The sequence below is a fragment of the Kryptolebias marmoratus genome, linkage group LG24 (assembly GCF_001649575.2).
Source record: "Kryptolebias marmoratus isolate JLee-2015 linkage group LG24, ASM164957v2, whole genome shotgun sequence".
In the NCBI taxonomy this organism is placed as follows: Eukaryota; Metazoa; Chordata; class Actinopteri; order Cyprinodontiformes; family Rivulidae; genus Kryptolebias; species Kryptolebias marmoratus.
Window position 1 is genome coordinate 22,666,410 of NC_051453.1, and position 16,007 is coordinate 22,682,416.

At 37.9% G+C, this 16,007-nt stretch overlaps 1 protein-coding gene across 1 annotated transcript in view; it reads right to left on the bottom strand.

Annotated features, from left to right (window-relative positions):
- sec16b (SEC16 homolog B, endoplasmic reticulum export factor) overlaps positions 1 to 15,026 on the bottom strand; it is a 33,321-nt gene extending 18,295 nt beyond the window's left edge. The window contains exons 1-10 of the mRNA XM_017433734.3: positions 14,279 to 15,026; positions 13,883 to 14,171; positions 12,760 to 12,857; positions 11,007 to 11,109; positions 4,811 to 5,025; positions 4,573 to 4,724; positions 3,207 to 3,268; positions 2,901 to 3,039; positions 2,581 to 2,811; positions 1,680 to 1,777 (exon numbers count right to left, since the gene is read on the bottom strand). Of these exons, the coding sequence (XP_017289223.1) occupies positions 1,680 to 1,777; positions 2,581 to 2,811; positions 2,901 to 3,039; positions 3,207 to 3,268; positions 4,573 to 4,724; positions 4,811 to 5,025; positions 11,007 to 11,109; positions 12,760 to 12,857; positions 13,883 to 14,142 (1,358 nt within the window). The 5' untranslated portion in view covers positions 14,143 to 14,171; positions 14,279 to 15,026. The remainder of the gene's footprint in view (positions 1 to 1,679; positions 1,778 to 2,580; positions 2,812 to 2,900; positions 3,040 to 3,206; positions 3,269 to 4,572; positions 4,725 to 4,810; positions 5,026 to 11,006; positions 11,110 to 12,759; positions 12,858 to 13,882; positions 14,172 to 14,278) is intronic.
- Positions 15,027 to 16,007: the final 981 nt, after the last annotated feature.

The window sequence follows — 16,007 nt, forward strand, 5'->3', positions numbered from 1 at the left end:
CGAAATTGCACCAATACCAAAAGTCATAGCAGGAATGGCATTAATGAGCTGAACGTTTTGATATATGAACGGTTGAAATAGCTGAAAAATTGTGGAAGGAGATAGGTGCCGAAAAACGTACGGAATAGTTAAAGAAGAATAGATAATAAAGAGAAACAGGAAAACAATGGTGTGAATGCTATAAAGCATTCACACAATTACAAAACACAAAAAGCATAGCTGTAAAATCCTAAATGTGCTTAATGTTTTCATATAGGAATGGTTAAAGCAGTTAAAAGTATGCTGAAGTACTTGCAGTCCAAAAAATGTACAGAAAAAAAACTATAAAAAGCAAAAATAACAGTGTGAATGCTGGCTCAATAGTCACACTACTACACCTTTTTTATTGAAGACAAACTTCAATGTTATTAATATTACACCCTCATTTCAGCTTCTTGACTTCTATAATTTATACCCATGGTTCTCAAATTATTGTACAAGTACTAGTGGTACTCAGAAAAAAGTATTGGTAACCAACAAGTTAAATAAGCTAATTAACCATCATAAGCTGAACTGAGAAATTAAGCTAAAGAATACAGACAGCCAAAAAGATCTGTATGGTTCAGATAATTTTGGCTCCAAATGAAACAAAAGTACATGGAGAATATTCTAAGAGCTCTTTTAGAAACTGGAGCTGATGATTGATGTAGCTATTTATGTAGTGCCAGTGAAGTCTCTATAGGACCTGCTAGCAACAAAAAGTGCAAAACCGCAAAGAACTTCAAGATAACTTTGAAGTTGTCTCCTTTGTTGTGGGGCAGAAGAAGAAAAAAGATTGCAGTGCATGTGGTGCTGTTCTCGGCAATAAATGCTTTGAACCATCAACCTTTCAACTAGCTTAGAGGTGTTTCTCTCATGACTGAAAAAGTTTGGAGTAGAAAGTCGAAAGTTAGACACAGGCTGGTGCATCTCAATCAAGATCCCATCTCCTTTGTTTAGCCCAGGAGTTAAAATGTAAAGATAGTTAAAATTATAAATTACAAATATTATGTTTGTGGAGCAATCAGAGCAGCTTCAGTTTTGTTTTTAGAATTTTAGGACAACAGTAGTGACCCTTAGGTCAAACAGCCATTGGAAGGGTACTTTCTGTATACTTCTGGTGCAGGCCCCAAGCCCAGATAAATTGGTGAAGGTTGCATAAGGAAGGGTATCTGGCATAAAACGTGTACCAAAACAAACTGATCAATAACTGCTCTACTGGTCCACTGCTTATGAGATTGTATGACAGCCTAACTAGATTGGTGGGAGCCTGGGTTAACCATGACTACCTCTGGTGCTGTTTACCAGCAAGGTGCCAAAGGAAATAGGACTTGGAGGCAATGAACTGTTGTGGCGACTCTTGATAAGGGAGCAGCCAAAAGACAAAGAAGAAGTAGTGGACTTCAGGATTTACTGAATCTTTCAAGCATTACAAAAACTCACCTTCGCTCAAGGAAGGCCCAGCTCAGGCATGGTTCTGTGCATGTCCTTCAGCCAGTTAGGCTTGGTAATGGGTTAGGGTTTGGATAAAGCAATAGGTTTGTTTTTTAGGTTTAAAGCAAAGCCAAGATACCTAGGTTTAGACACAAATGACCCCTGGCATAAAGGACTAAGCTGATTTCAAGCAGCTATCACTTCTCACATCTCTTAGCATTTCTCACCTGTTCAGTACAGTGGTGTATGACCTGCTGCCCATTTTACTGGCCAGGAAAAGAGCGTGTCCCCATAGGCTGCTGGTCATGGCTGACTCCAGGGCCTCCTGAATACCACATGGAAAAAAGTGAAAGAAACTTGAAGAACTCAGCATAGCATGATTAGTATTTTGGCAATATTACAATGAGTAGGTCATTTATATCCTGGCTTTCAACAGTCTACCGACATCTCCTCTGATAGAATTTTCCTTCACTGCATATAATTATCTACAGTACAACTAAAACACAAAACCTCTTTTTAAAGTAGAAAGGTTTTCCAAATACAATCAAGCTCAAACCAATTTAAATGTGCAATATGCTAATGAGTTTAAAACTTTAGGAAACACAAGTACAAATTATGTAAATGTGATTTCAGCAAAATATTTAAAAAAAATTAGATAGGGCAAAAAAAAGAGGAAACGTTTACAAAATATACAATAATGATATTCTGAAAAGTTCTAGTTAGTAGATTGTTGGTGACAGATGAGACTGACAGGACTGGATATTAAAGCACCTTACATCAAACAATGAGTGACATTGTGTCAGTCTACCAGAGAATTATTGATAAGTTTTAAAAAAATTATTGGAAAATGACAAAAAACTTTTTTAACATTTACAACACAAAGCTATTGTGAAAAGTTTCAGGACGTTTGGTGAAAACCTCAATTTTTCTAACCCAGAACTGGAAACCATTGATAAATGCATGTGATCTTTGAGGTTGTACAAAAATTGCTAAAAAACAAACAAACTGTCACATGACCAGGATCAGTACAACCATATAAGTCAGGTGGACCCTGAAAAACCACTATCAATTCATGTAAAATACAACTCAAATCCAAATAACTGAAGATAAAAAATAAAAAGAATTAACCTTTTTTCTGCCAGCCAGCAACAGGTCAGTGTAGCTCTGCAGGGCCTTTTCAGGACTCTCACAGCTGAAGCTGCTCAGATCTCCTGTGAGCAGGTCATCTCCTTTAGCAGGTGGTGCTATGACGGTCGGTGACTCACTGAAGTCGATAAGCGTGGGAGCATCTGACCCCCAATTCTCATCTGAATGTGAATACTGCATTAGCAGCTCTGCAATATCTGACCCAACAACTTGCTGAAACAGTTGGAAAATGACCAGAACTGAGCTGGAAACAATATTGACAGTTGCTAGACAAAACTGTTGTTTTTCCACATTGCACTTACTCCATTCTGTCTGCAGAGAAGTAATAAGAGATTCCACAAGAGAGCAGCAGAGTTCCCCTCATGCAACGTTGCATCTCTCACACAGGCTCCTGCCTTCTGGTGAGCAAACTCTATAGCATCCACTTTATGCAAATCTTCCCTTAAAAAATATGAGGAAACTTTTAAAGTGTACAATATTTTAACATGGAATTTTGAAAACTGCAAAACTCACAAGATGGTCCATTTTAGATTTGGCTCACAGCTAAATTGACTCTTTTTAGTGATATTTTTCAACTGTGAGCATTTTTTGTACAAATGACAAAGTACCTGGTCAAGGGCCCAGGGAACTTTCTCATCTCCTGCTGTTCTTGAGTCTCACTCAGAATCACCTGTACAGATGCAAAAACAAAAGCAGTCCCTTACAACCTTAGTGAAGGACGACAGTTTTGTATTATTTAACAGCCCCAAGTCACTTCCTGCAATCTCTCTTCTTCATTTAAACCAAGATAAGTTGATATTTAGTATTTGGTACTTATTATAAGTAAAGAGAAAAATGTCAGTCTCTATTTAATAGTCGTTGTGTAGCATAGAGCTGTAACCCCACCCCGCCAACAGAATCTCTTTTCAGCTGAGCCCTCTTCAGATCAGCTTCTTTCACCTCACTCTCAGCTGATCTCCAGGTTTGCTTTGGCCTCTTATCTTTTCTCTTCCCTTGTGCACTTATCAGCTGGTTTATGCAGGATGTGCACTTTTGCTTCTTTACATCAGGCTTATCGACTCTTGTCCACAGGTTGGCAAAGGGAATCTTCTCAGACCACCTGATGTTGAAGGTGCAGCGGAGACATCTCTTGATGAATGACTGGAAGTGTTAGTGATGATGTTGGTCACTGCTGGTTTCGTCTCACATCCATACAGGATGACTACCTCCACGCTTATGTTGCAGATTTGAATCAGGCTGCAGAGGGATGATGCCTTAGAGCTCCATAGACAGTTAGAGGATAGATGGATGGAGCAAAATAAAGGGAAATTCTTGAGAGGAACTTGTTGGAGTCTTCCAGAGTTTTGAACTTGAGCCAGTGGTTCACCTTCTAACAGGACAATGAGCTCAAACACTCCACTGGTTTGAGGAGAACCAGGTAAAGCTCCTGGAATAGTCCAGTCAAAGCACAAACCTTAATTCAATTGAGAATCTCTGGTTTGAGTTAAAGATTGGTGGACACAAACTACACCAATCCAAACTAAAGGAGCTGCAACTGTTTGGTCATGAAGAACGGACAAAATTCCAGAGATGGACTAAGATTATGGAAACTTATCTGAAGAGACTTGATGTAAAAGGTGGCTGTATCTAGTATTGAGTTTTAGGGGCTGAATACATACACCATTATTCAGTTTTATATTTTTAGTATTTTTTTAAAAACAAGCTTTCTTCTGCATTTAACTTCATTAGAATTATTATTTTTTATCAAATTAAAACAGGTTGCAGGTTGTAAGGCAACATAAAAGAAAGAATATCAAGAGGGATGAATACTTTTGCAAGGAACACTACTGTATATACTACTTTTTTAATTAAAAGGGTTCTTCAGCTGACACATACATGGCTCCTGTTGTTTTACCAGGATGCCTAAAAGGCCCTCCCTTTAAAAATCTTGATTATAGCTCTTTGCTTTTCAACTCAAGTTCATTTTGAACCTACTTCCATGCTGTGGATCTCCAGGTGGCTGACATTGTCTTGCGTTGACAAGCGTGGAGTGACCCGTACGAGCTGGCCTGCAGGCCCGAAGCTCACCACAGCGTGAGGGATGGAGTACTTCAGAGGAGCTGAGCTCTGATGCACAGCTCCATGCTCTGTGTAGGTATAAAGCAGAGGAGATCAGGAGATAAACATGGAATGAAGTGGCTGTGAGAGAAAACATATTAGATCGTCCACTAACCTCCACCAGAAGTGACAGCAGGTTGTGTGTCGGAGTCATACAGATCCGCTCCGTTCATGTACTGACTCAGCTCATAGCTGCTGGAGGACAGGCCTGAGTTTTTGGAACTTTCCAGTGTCCCAGAATGATAAGAGAAATTCTCCTCACTGTCTTTAGAAGGTCTATCTTCAAAGTCATTGAAGTATTGCTGGGAACCGTCCTTTATCTGGTCATACCTGAAAGAATATTTTAATACAAGTATTTCATGTTCCTTTTGCATAACTAGCAATTCAACCTATACCAGTGAGTACAGAAATGCACAGCTTGTAGCATAAAGACTGAGCTAAAGGGGTTCAAAAGACATCTTTTAAATCCTCATATAAGACTGTTTGCAATTGTACTTTCAGATTTTGCTTCATGCAACAGTTTTAGCGATTGGCCTTTACAAAGGGAATACATATGTTATTAATCTTAATAAATGTTACATAGTTGGTACTATTTTGTTCTTCAAACCTCTATATGTATTTTTATACATTGCTGTGAATGGTTTGTAGCATTTGATGTCAAATGTGATGTTTTTATGTGACTGGTCGAACACCAAAGACAATTTCCTGTTTAAAATAATGTTGGTAATTCTTGAAATTGTTTGTCTGATCAAAGTCTTGTGATCAAACCATCACAACAACAAATTCCAGCAGGTTTGAACAGTGTGCAGTAGTGTCTTTTTGCTCCTATGTATTTGTTGTCCTTCTCCTAAACACCTGCCTTAAGAATTAGATGTGTAAAGTATTTTTGTTTTTTAAAGCTTCATCTAAAGAATAAACGTGTATTCCTACAACATTTGGTTTGAGCACCTAAAAAAGAAGTGTAAAAGATTACTCTTTTTCTTCACAAAAAATGCTCTGCAATATTTGTGTTGTGTTTGCACTGAGTTTGTTGGTTTAGTTTGTTTGGTTCGTTGGTTTAGCATCTATTTTAACTGACAGATAAAGTCAGTGAATCACAGAGTGTGTTTTGTTTAGTGGAGAAAAACTTCCTTCACCTGTTTCTTGAGGATAATCTACTCATAGTCATGTATTTTGATTGTGTCAGCTTAAGCTGCAAAACATTTATCAACTATCAGAACATGTTATTCCTTGAAGGAATGCACCTTTCATGCCATAGTTTTGGATTAAGATCATTTTATGTAAAGAAATGGCAGAGATATAGCTATTTTGTCAAACCTTGAGAATACCGTTATGCACGATTTCATGCAATGTCACAAGATGTTATGCTCAGAGTTGTGAATGACTCTCAGCTAATACCACAATCAATTTTACCTCAATATCTGTACAAGTTACTGAGTTATTTTGTATTGGATAATGCCAGTTAACTGTGGTGTCCAACTTGAACTGGTTGACTCCAAAAGTTAAAGAAACTTTTTGCAAACTATGAAATCAAACATAAAAAGGTTATCCTGAACTGTACCAAATGGTGTACTTTGAAAGTGTTGTTGACGTCCTGTTAGAAATTTTCATTTTAAGGACACATTAACCATCACTATAAGAAAAATATTGTGTGGACTTTATTAAAGTTTTTGTCTGGTCTTCATGACTGCAATGAGTAGTTTTAATCAGTTGTAGATGTACACCCAATGATTATATACTGAAAGTTTTATTAAAAAATTTTCAGTGCTTCATGAGATATTTTGCAAAAGGACAGATCGAGTTGACTCCAACAGTTATAGCAAAGTTTTACAACGAGACCTTGTGCAATATGTTAGCACTCAGAACGTGTTTGGATCACTCTCAGCTACGATGACATTAAATGTTAGGTCAATATCTGTTGAATAGACTGAGTTATAGTCATTTTTGTGTTTTTCAAGGTTCACTGAATATTGAGTTGGGTTGGTTCCAAAAGTTAATCAGTTGTAGAAGTAGATCCAAAAAATCTTTTGTTTTATTTCATTAAAATCTGGTGAGTGGTTCAGATATTTAACTGTCAAACACACACCCACCCACCCACTCACACACACACACAGACATACAACATTATCATCCACCTTCACCTTTCAGCAGGCAATAAATGTATAGGGGAATTATCCTGTCATAAGTTGAGAGCGCACATATTCGATTTGCAAGCAGGATTTCATCTCTTGCTTTCAAAACTATTAACGCTTGCACTCAAAACGTCTGCTCTCGTTCAAATATTTTATTTTCTCTCTCAAATCTTTGTGTTCGTGCTCAGATTCCCTCCTCGCACACAAAACTTCTCTCTCTCTCACGGATCCGATCTGCACTTGCAGATTTTTTCTGCTCTCTCGTGGAGTTGAGCACCGTTGCCTAGCAACCGTTCCAGCCAATAGAATGACAGTGTTCCTCTGGGCGGGGGAGACTCCTCTGGGGTGCATTTGTTTCCTTCTAGTGGGTGTGCTGTTGCGGCTGCATACCCAGCACACTGATTGGAAGGGGTAGTTCTATCCAAGTTATCCCGCAAAATGGATCGGCACCAACAAAACTCTAAAGTAAGTACAATTTTCATGGCTAGTAACTTCTGTTTATTTCACACAACTGTTTAATTTTGCCTTAGTTTATGAGTTTATTCATTTATCATCATGAAGCTCTTACACCAGCACAGGTGAAGCAGAGAAACACTACTTCCAGTTTCTGCTCTAAACAGTGTTAGGGGGTCAGCCTGTAGCTAATTGTAGAATGTAATCACAAGATAGCAGCAGCTTTGTGACAGCAGAACTGAGTTTTCTCAGTTAATTCACCTCCCTTTTTTGTGTTTTTTTTTTCAGTAATTGTAACAGCAGTTATAAGTCAATAAGTTATATTCCATCCATCCCTTCATCATCTAAACCACTTATCCTTGCAGGGTCAGGGTGCTGCTTCCCAGCTGATGCTAATTAGCTATAGCATGACTGATTCAAGCCATGCTTAAGGTGAGTTTAGCTGTTCTCTAGAATCAAGATAAATCTATACCAGCATCCTGTTTTCAGAAGTGTTTATTTAGCAGCAGAGAGTGTTCAATAGTTGACTGTAAAATGATATAAAGCTATTAGCATAAACAATACGGCTTGCTAGCATCAGTGTAGCTTTGTGATTGAACTGCTGCTGTATATTACTGCGTTCACACAAAACAGTGACCACCATCTATTTAATGAAAGAAGAGAATCTGTGTTCAGGTTTATGTTGGGTGATTGCAGCTGTTGCTGGTTTATAATCTGATCCGGTCACATCAGGAGCTACAAACTGACTCAAAGCTAAGTTTCAGTGAAGCTGTGGTCTGTTTCTAGGCTGCTTAGTTTTTTCTATCCCATATCAAACCAACTGAATAAAGCTGCAGATGAACATTTTGTCTTCATACAAATAAATGTTTTATTGAGCAATTAAAATATTATTAAAATGTTATTTTAACATCTGATTGACTAAAGGACAACAGCAGCTGATTCCCAGTCTTCTGTGTGGTCACTTCTATTTCAGTCAAAACTTATTATAGAAAATGTATCAGTCAGTAGGACACAGTTTAACCTCAAACCAGATATTTTACAGATTCAGGGAGACCTCCTTATTTTAAAATAAAGCTAACTCAAACTGAATTGTGTATTATCAATGTAAGTTATTGTTAAATGTGCTGAGCTGTGCTTTTATTAAAGGTAACTGATTGGCTAATTAGTGTCACATTGGTAAGCAGCTTGTTAGATGTATTTAATATCTGTTTATATATTTTTTCAGGGAATTATAGGTGCTTCCAATATTCTTTTGATTATTTTAGCATGTATAATATTTATTTTCAGGGAATAAATGCTGGGATTTTGTTTAATTAAATTAATGCATAATTATTAACTTATTGATGTACATTTTCCCCTTTGTTTTTGAGATATGGAGAAAATACAGGACTTGGTGTCTGTCCATTAATTCTCCTTCAGCCTCACCTCTAGGCTTCAGTTCCTGTTCTAGACCTTTGTTGGATCCAGCAGCTTTTCTGTTTCTGGTAATGTCTGCTGTTTTTGAAAAACAAATGTATTTGTAAAGCTGCATACAGATTCATTAAATTTTTTTTTACTGGAGCTGATCTACTTTCTCAGCTAATTTTATTAATTGGGGTTTCGTTAATGCTTAAGCTTTAGATGAGTTTAAAAATGAAGATCACATCATCTGTCTCAAAGTTTTCTGTGTCTGTATTGCTAACGTTCAGATATTTCTGTGCTTGTGTTTTGCAAAGAGAAGGTTGGAGCTTTTCACTAGTGCCCCAGTCTACCAGGCTGCTACACATCCTTTGCCTGTCAACTTCAACTATTATCAAGTCCTTTTTGATCAAGAAAAATATGAAAGAAAATATTCTAAACAAATCAAACATTTTGAATAAAGTCTTTGATTTTTTTTATAATGTAGACACAGTTTGGAGCTCTTTCTAACAAAAAACTTTTCTGGCTGTGAAAATTCCTACATTTCAAGCCCTCGTTGACTTTTGCTAATTGGCCTCAAAGCACCATGGCTAAGGTGGAGTATGTATACCTTTAATGCCTGGTGGTGCAGATACTATATGTACCAAGTATCATATTGTTTTCATCTAATGATCAGAGTTATGCCCAACTACTTACTTTAATATTAAAACATTTAGATACATAGTTTGTGGAACAGTCGGTACTAGATGTAGGATGCTACAGTTCTGCTTTGTGTTTGGGTCCACCACTCTGTGGACCATCAGGGTGGATGCTGAAATATGAGGATAATAGAAGCCCCCCCCCAAGTTTGAAGTTGTACATCTCAGCTTTAAAATGAAATTTGCAGTGAGTCTGAGGTGTCCCATGCAAACCCAAAGGGAGCTTTTGTATTTTACCATCTGCTTCATCCCTGATATTTTATTCTACACCTCCAGATGCTCCCATGCAGGACCTCAGCCTTGTTTCCAATAATACTGCAATAGTAGCACATTGTGGATTCCAAATGAGTAAAGGGATGGGGGCTTCTATAGCTTCTGATTAAGTTCCCACTACTCTGAACAACATAGCACCAGTAAGAAGCAGTAAAGTTTCACGAATGCAAAAGACATCCCATTATTAGTGTTTTCTGTGAAAAGTTCGAGTACAGCAACGGCATGATCACAGGTTATCTCAACAAGGGTTTTCCCACCCTGGTCTTCAAGACACACTGCCCAGCATGTTGGAGATGTTTCCTGCTTTAACATTCCTGATTCAGATGATTACATGAGCGCTCAAGCAGGGAAACATCTAAAACATGCAGGGCAGCGTGGCATGAGGACCATGGTTGAAAAACACTAGAATATGATGAAAAGACTTAATATGTGCCAAATAAGCTAAAAACATGCATTTATTTTTACTGCACATTCAATAAATAAATTTAAATACAAGTTACATTTTGTGTTTACTCTGTCATTTAGCTTGACTGAATTTTGAATCTTCCAATTTTAGCTTTCTTTTCTGTGTACCGTCTTTAGACATCTGGGAAAAGTTTGTCGTGATATAGTCCCCTTTGTTTTGAGCTGCTTTTCAGCATTAAGCAGGAAAATTCAGCGGTAACACCAGAATACTGTTTATTTTGGTCTGTGGCCTTCAAAGATGGTGCCGACCGACTGCGCGAGAAGTAAGCGCCCCACTATGTCATTGCGCAGTGACGTTGGTTCCAAAGCTCTATTGTAGCCACACAGTCACACTTACTAGAAGGAAACAAAGGCACCCCAGAGGAGTCTCCCCCGCCCAGAGGAACACTGTCAATCTATTGGCTGGAACGGTTGCTAGGCGACGGTGCTCAGATCCACAAGAGAGCAGAAAAAATCCACAAGCGCAGATCGGATCCGTGAGAGAGAGAGAAGTTTTGCGTGCCAGGAGGAAATCTTTGCGCAAACACAAACATTTGAGAGAGAAAAGAAAATATTTGAAAGAGAGCAGACGTTTTGAGAGAGAGAAAAGAGAATATTTGAAAGAGAGCAGACGTTTTGAGAGAGAGAAAAGAGAATATTTGAAAGCAGACGTTTTGAGTGCAAGCGTTAAAAGTTTTGAAAGCAAGAGATGAAATCCTGCTTGCAAATCGAATATGTGCGCTCTCGACTTATGACAGGATAATTCCCCCATATAAATGTTGTTTAAACATGTTGAAAAGCAAAGTTGAAGTTGAAATAGGTAAATTCTAAACTTTTGAACAAATAAATAAATGAACCAAATAACCTTTTAGTCAAAACCCCTTTAAGCAGTAAAGGAAAACTAAATGCTCACCTGTGCTCCTTTGTATGGAGGTTCCCTGCACCTTCCTGATTGTAGGTTCTTTCATGATATTTAGTAGTTCTTCTTGGGTTTTGGGGATTCCACTGTCCACCATCTTAATAAACAGGAATAAAAAACATAGAACATAAAACACATTTATTTTACAGAATGAAATGATTTCACAGTATAAAAAAAGAGCATTTTAGAGAGGCTGAGTATCTTAACTGTAAGGATGGGCATTCACCAGTCTGCAAAAAACTGCATTTAAAAATAGTGGAATAATTTCAAAATAATGTTCCTCTTTAGAAAAATTGGAAAGACTTTGAATATCCCATCATCTACAGTTTATAAGATCATCAAAACATTTGAAGAGTCTGGAGAAATCTCTATCTATAAAAGACAAGGCTGAAAGTCAATATTAGATGCCCGTGATCTTTATTTAAAACAGGTCTGATTCTGTTCTGCACATCACTATATGAGCTCAGGAACACTTCCTCAAATCATTACCTGTAAACACAGTTCACTGTGTCATCCACAAATGCTGGTTAAAACTCTATCATGCAAAGAAGAAGCCAGATCGCAACCCTAAGTTATATGTAAATGAGCCACGCCACCAGCCAATCACAGACTGGCCTTTTTCCTCTAATCAAAGCATGCCTTGTACAGACTACGTTCCACAGACATGTATACGTAGACGCCCCATTGAGCGCCAAATTGTACGTCAATGTCGCCACCATGTTGAATGTGGCAAAGTGGAGCGATCAGAGAAGATTCCTCATTCATGTGCTGCATGGAATTATAGTAACCGGTTTACAGTTCAAACCAGAGCTGATGGCATTACCTTTTACCTTCCATCCCTTTTCGCCAACATTCCTGCTTTAGTGTGTGATCATAGCTATCTACCAATCTGCTTGGGTGGTCTTGTGGACAATGCACTGGTGTACATTTATATATATATATATATATATATTCGTCCGGTAACTGGAGGGTTGCCAGCCCCCTCTCTGGCTGTCTCAGCCGTTGTGTTCTTGGGCAAGACACTTCACCTGCCTTGGTGGTCAGAGGGCTCAGTGGTGCCGGTGTGATGGCAGCCTCACTTCTGTCAGCTGTGGGTACAATGTAGCTTACCACCATCAGTGTGTGAATGAATGGGTGAATGACTGAATGTAGTGTGAAGCGCTTTGGACTAGATAAAGCGCTATACAAGTGCAAGCTATTTACCATTTACGAACAACATGTGCTCCCATCCAACAAAAAATCCATTAAAGAAGACCGAGGACTGTTGAACAGCTAGAATCCTTCATCAGATGAGAATGGGACATAATTCACTCCAAAACCGCCTCAGGTCTTAGACATTTACAGACTGTTGTTAAAAGAAGAGATGATGCTTCACAGTGGCCCTGTCCCACCTTTTTGGAGATGTGTTGCTACCATAAAATTCAAAATCACCTCATTTAGAAAAATAAAATACAATTTCTTTGTTTCAACATATAATATGTTTATTGTGTTCCATTGTGAATAAAATATGGATTTATCTGATTTGCATATCATTTTGTATTCTATTTTTATTTACATTTTACTTTTACATTTTCCCAACTTTTTTGGAATTGGTGTAGTATTAAAGCTTGGGTTTTACTGGAAAGATTCCAGTAAAAGATAAAAATGTGCTGAAAGAACTAAATGTTCTGATGTTTCAGAATGGTTTTTTTTCACTTCACGTTTTTGAAAAGGTCCACAGAAATAAAATTTAAATCCTGTACCTTACCTGTACCTTGCTGTGCTTGTTGTCCTCTGAAGTAATCATAATAACCATAACTGTCTCTGTAGTCCCAGGGGTTGTGAGGAGGATATTCAGAACCATGCCTGAAAACAAAGAATTTTGGTTTAAACAACAGATTGATGCATCTTCTTCAGCTGTGTGATTTTGTTCAACTCAGCATGCACTTGGGAGGGGAATGAAAGGAAGCTCAATGGGTTAAACCTAAACTTTTGCACCATCTGATCTGTTGTTTCTGCATCAATATATCATACAATACAGTGTTGCATTCTTTGCACTGCATTGTATTGTTACATTAATTCCAACTTTCAGAAATTTTAAAATTCTACCTGCAGTCACATTTCCTTATGATCGCTCACTGCTGAAAGATAAAAGCAGATGATAATGTTGTGTGTGTCTGTGTCTGTTAGTAAAATATCTACTGAACAATTGAATAAATTTTTATTGAAACTTTCAGATTGTGTTCATTGACTGTGCATCTACAACTGATTAAATTATGGAGACAACCCAAACAAACATGGCTGTCACAGCAGACTGAGCTTAGGAAACACAGAAAATGCTATATTTCAGTAAATTTTTCAGATATTGTGCTAAAATTGAGTGTGGTAGTAGCTGAGAGACTTTCCAGTACATACTCCAAAGTGTCACTCGTTGTTCGAGATCTTTTCTTAAAGTTTTACCATTAACTGTTGGAGTCAATTCTGCTTGTCCTGTTTGTCTGTTAGCATAATATCGCATGAACCACTGGGCAGGACTTAGTGACACTTTCAGAAAGTAGTCACTGGGTATACATCTACAAGTGACTCACTTTTGGAGTCACTTCAATTCAAGATGGCCACCACAATGAAACTTAGCCAACATAAAAATGGCTGCAACTTGGTCTACTGAGCTAAAATTTACGGTGGTAGTAGCTGAGACTTACTGACAACACTGACTCTGAGTGTGACGTCTGGATTGCATGAGATTACACATAATGGTATATTCAAGGTTTCACCCAAATGGTTACAATCCTGTAATTTTTTTGTTGATTTTAGTCTAAAACCCTGGCATGAAAGGTAGTGGGCGATATGCATTCCTTTAAGGAATTCTTAGCCCCTAAATTTGTACCCACCTGGATTGAGGTCTCTGGTGTTCTTGCCATCCATAGCCATAAGAATACTGCTGAGAGTTGTAATGAAACCACTCTGGTTTGACAGGTGGACGAGTGAAAGGAGCCAAGTAGCGGGGGTCAGGATGACCCCAGTGTTGACTCCTGCCTCTGAGGTTTGGTGGACGATAATTCAAATCCCATTCCGGCTGAGCAAAACTGGAGTCGTTTGCTCTGTGGGAATACCAGCTGGAATCAGGCAAGTGCTGACCTCTCTGATCCATGGGAACGCCTCACCACACAACATTAAAACCTGCAGGAAATATGGGGGCGGACAGGAAGAAGTTCACAATGTTTGGTTTTAAACTGAACATGTAATTTGCAGAAAGAGTCGTGTTGAAGATTTGTTGGGGTACTTACAGCTTACACGTGCCAGATTCAGTCAAAGTCCATCCAACAGCTGCCACATCATTTCATGGAAAACACACATGAGCTGATAACAAATCAGACTGATAACAAGGGGATAAGGTTCTCACACCCTGACCCAAAACAGAAGGTGTTAGGCCTGATCAGCAGCCACAAACAGATTGAGCTCACTGGGATTTCTTTTTCCATCAATAAACATGATATTCTCACTCTTTAAAGTTTTCCCTGCCGTGTTTGCTCTATGGATTCTCACTGAGCTTAAAGTAAACAGACTCTGACAGCAGCAGTCCATCCTCAGACTGAGTACAGGAAAAAAAAAAAAAGACTCAAATCCTTATTCCTTGTGAATCCGGCGAGACAAAGCGTGTCCTGTGATTCATGTCAGGAAAAAAAAAGAGAAGTCCAACTTTGAAGTGTTGACTTTTGCCACGTTGTCGGTGGGGAGGACGTGCAGCCGTCAGACCGTCACCCTGAGCCGTTTGACTCTGAGCTGGTCTCCGGTAAGGGCTGGCTGATGTTAGGGGAAAACCTGGCTGACGGAAACTGATTTCAAATCAGCGCAGACAGAGTCAAAAACAAGAGCTCCTGGTTGTTTCACAATCCACCGCCAGAGGCGCTATTGTCCACATTACAACATTATCCATTCATTTTTGTTTTTGTTTCTTTATTATTTTATTTTTATTTAATACTTGAAAACAGCATGTTTACATCAAATTTCTCTGTTACAGCAAACTTGGTTAAGATTCGTATTAGTTGTTAAGCTTTGGGATTTTTCATTAGGTTTTAAGGAATTCACATACAAGTACAAGTCGTTCTTAAATTTAATAAAAAATAGGGGTAAATTTTTGTGATTTGTTCCTGTGAATGGAAAACTTAGCCAAACACAAAATAACATTAGTACAGAGTTCCTGTTCTTTGTCATTTAGTAACAGACCAAATACTATGTCATCTCTACAAAGGGAAATTTGGTGATGATGGAAATTTACTGTAAATCTCTCCAAAAGTTTTTAACAGTTGCACAAAAACAAAGAACAGGTGGTCGGTTGTTTTAATATCACTTTCACAAAATGTGCAAGTATTGTCACCTATATTAAATCATTTTCTCAGTAATATGTCGGTCATAATTTAAGATCATTCACTCATCTCCTGTCTCTCTTGGGTGAATGGGAATCCTAGTTATATTGTTTTGACCTAAAGTCACATGAAAGAAAAAGGCCTGCTGTAGTTTCCTGATTTAGCATGATTTTCTTTTTATTGTACTAAACTAAACAAAACCTCAGCTCAGCTCAACTCCATTCAACTAATTAAACTAAATTCATTTAACTAATCATTAGCTAAACTAAGCTTACTAAACAACTCAGTTAGGCTAAAGTAAACTAAAATAACTGCTTGACTAAACAAATTTCAACTCAACTCTATTAAATAAACTCCTCTCAATTCAGTTAACCAAATTCATTAAACTAACTCAACTAAACTTAACTCAACTCTGTTAGGTTTCACTAACTAAACCCAACTCAACTAGACCAAACAAGACTAATTCAACTCAACCAACTCAACTCAACTAACCAAACTCCTAACCAAACTCCCACCCTTGTAGAAGCAACAGCAAGTTTGTTTAAAATTGGAATGTTATCAGAATTTATTTATTTTAATTTGATTTTGAATAAAACGAGGTGAGATAGTTTGGTTGTAAATGTTAACAGTAACAATGACATTTAAGTGA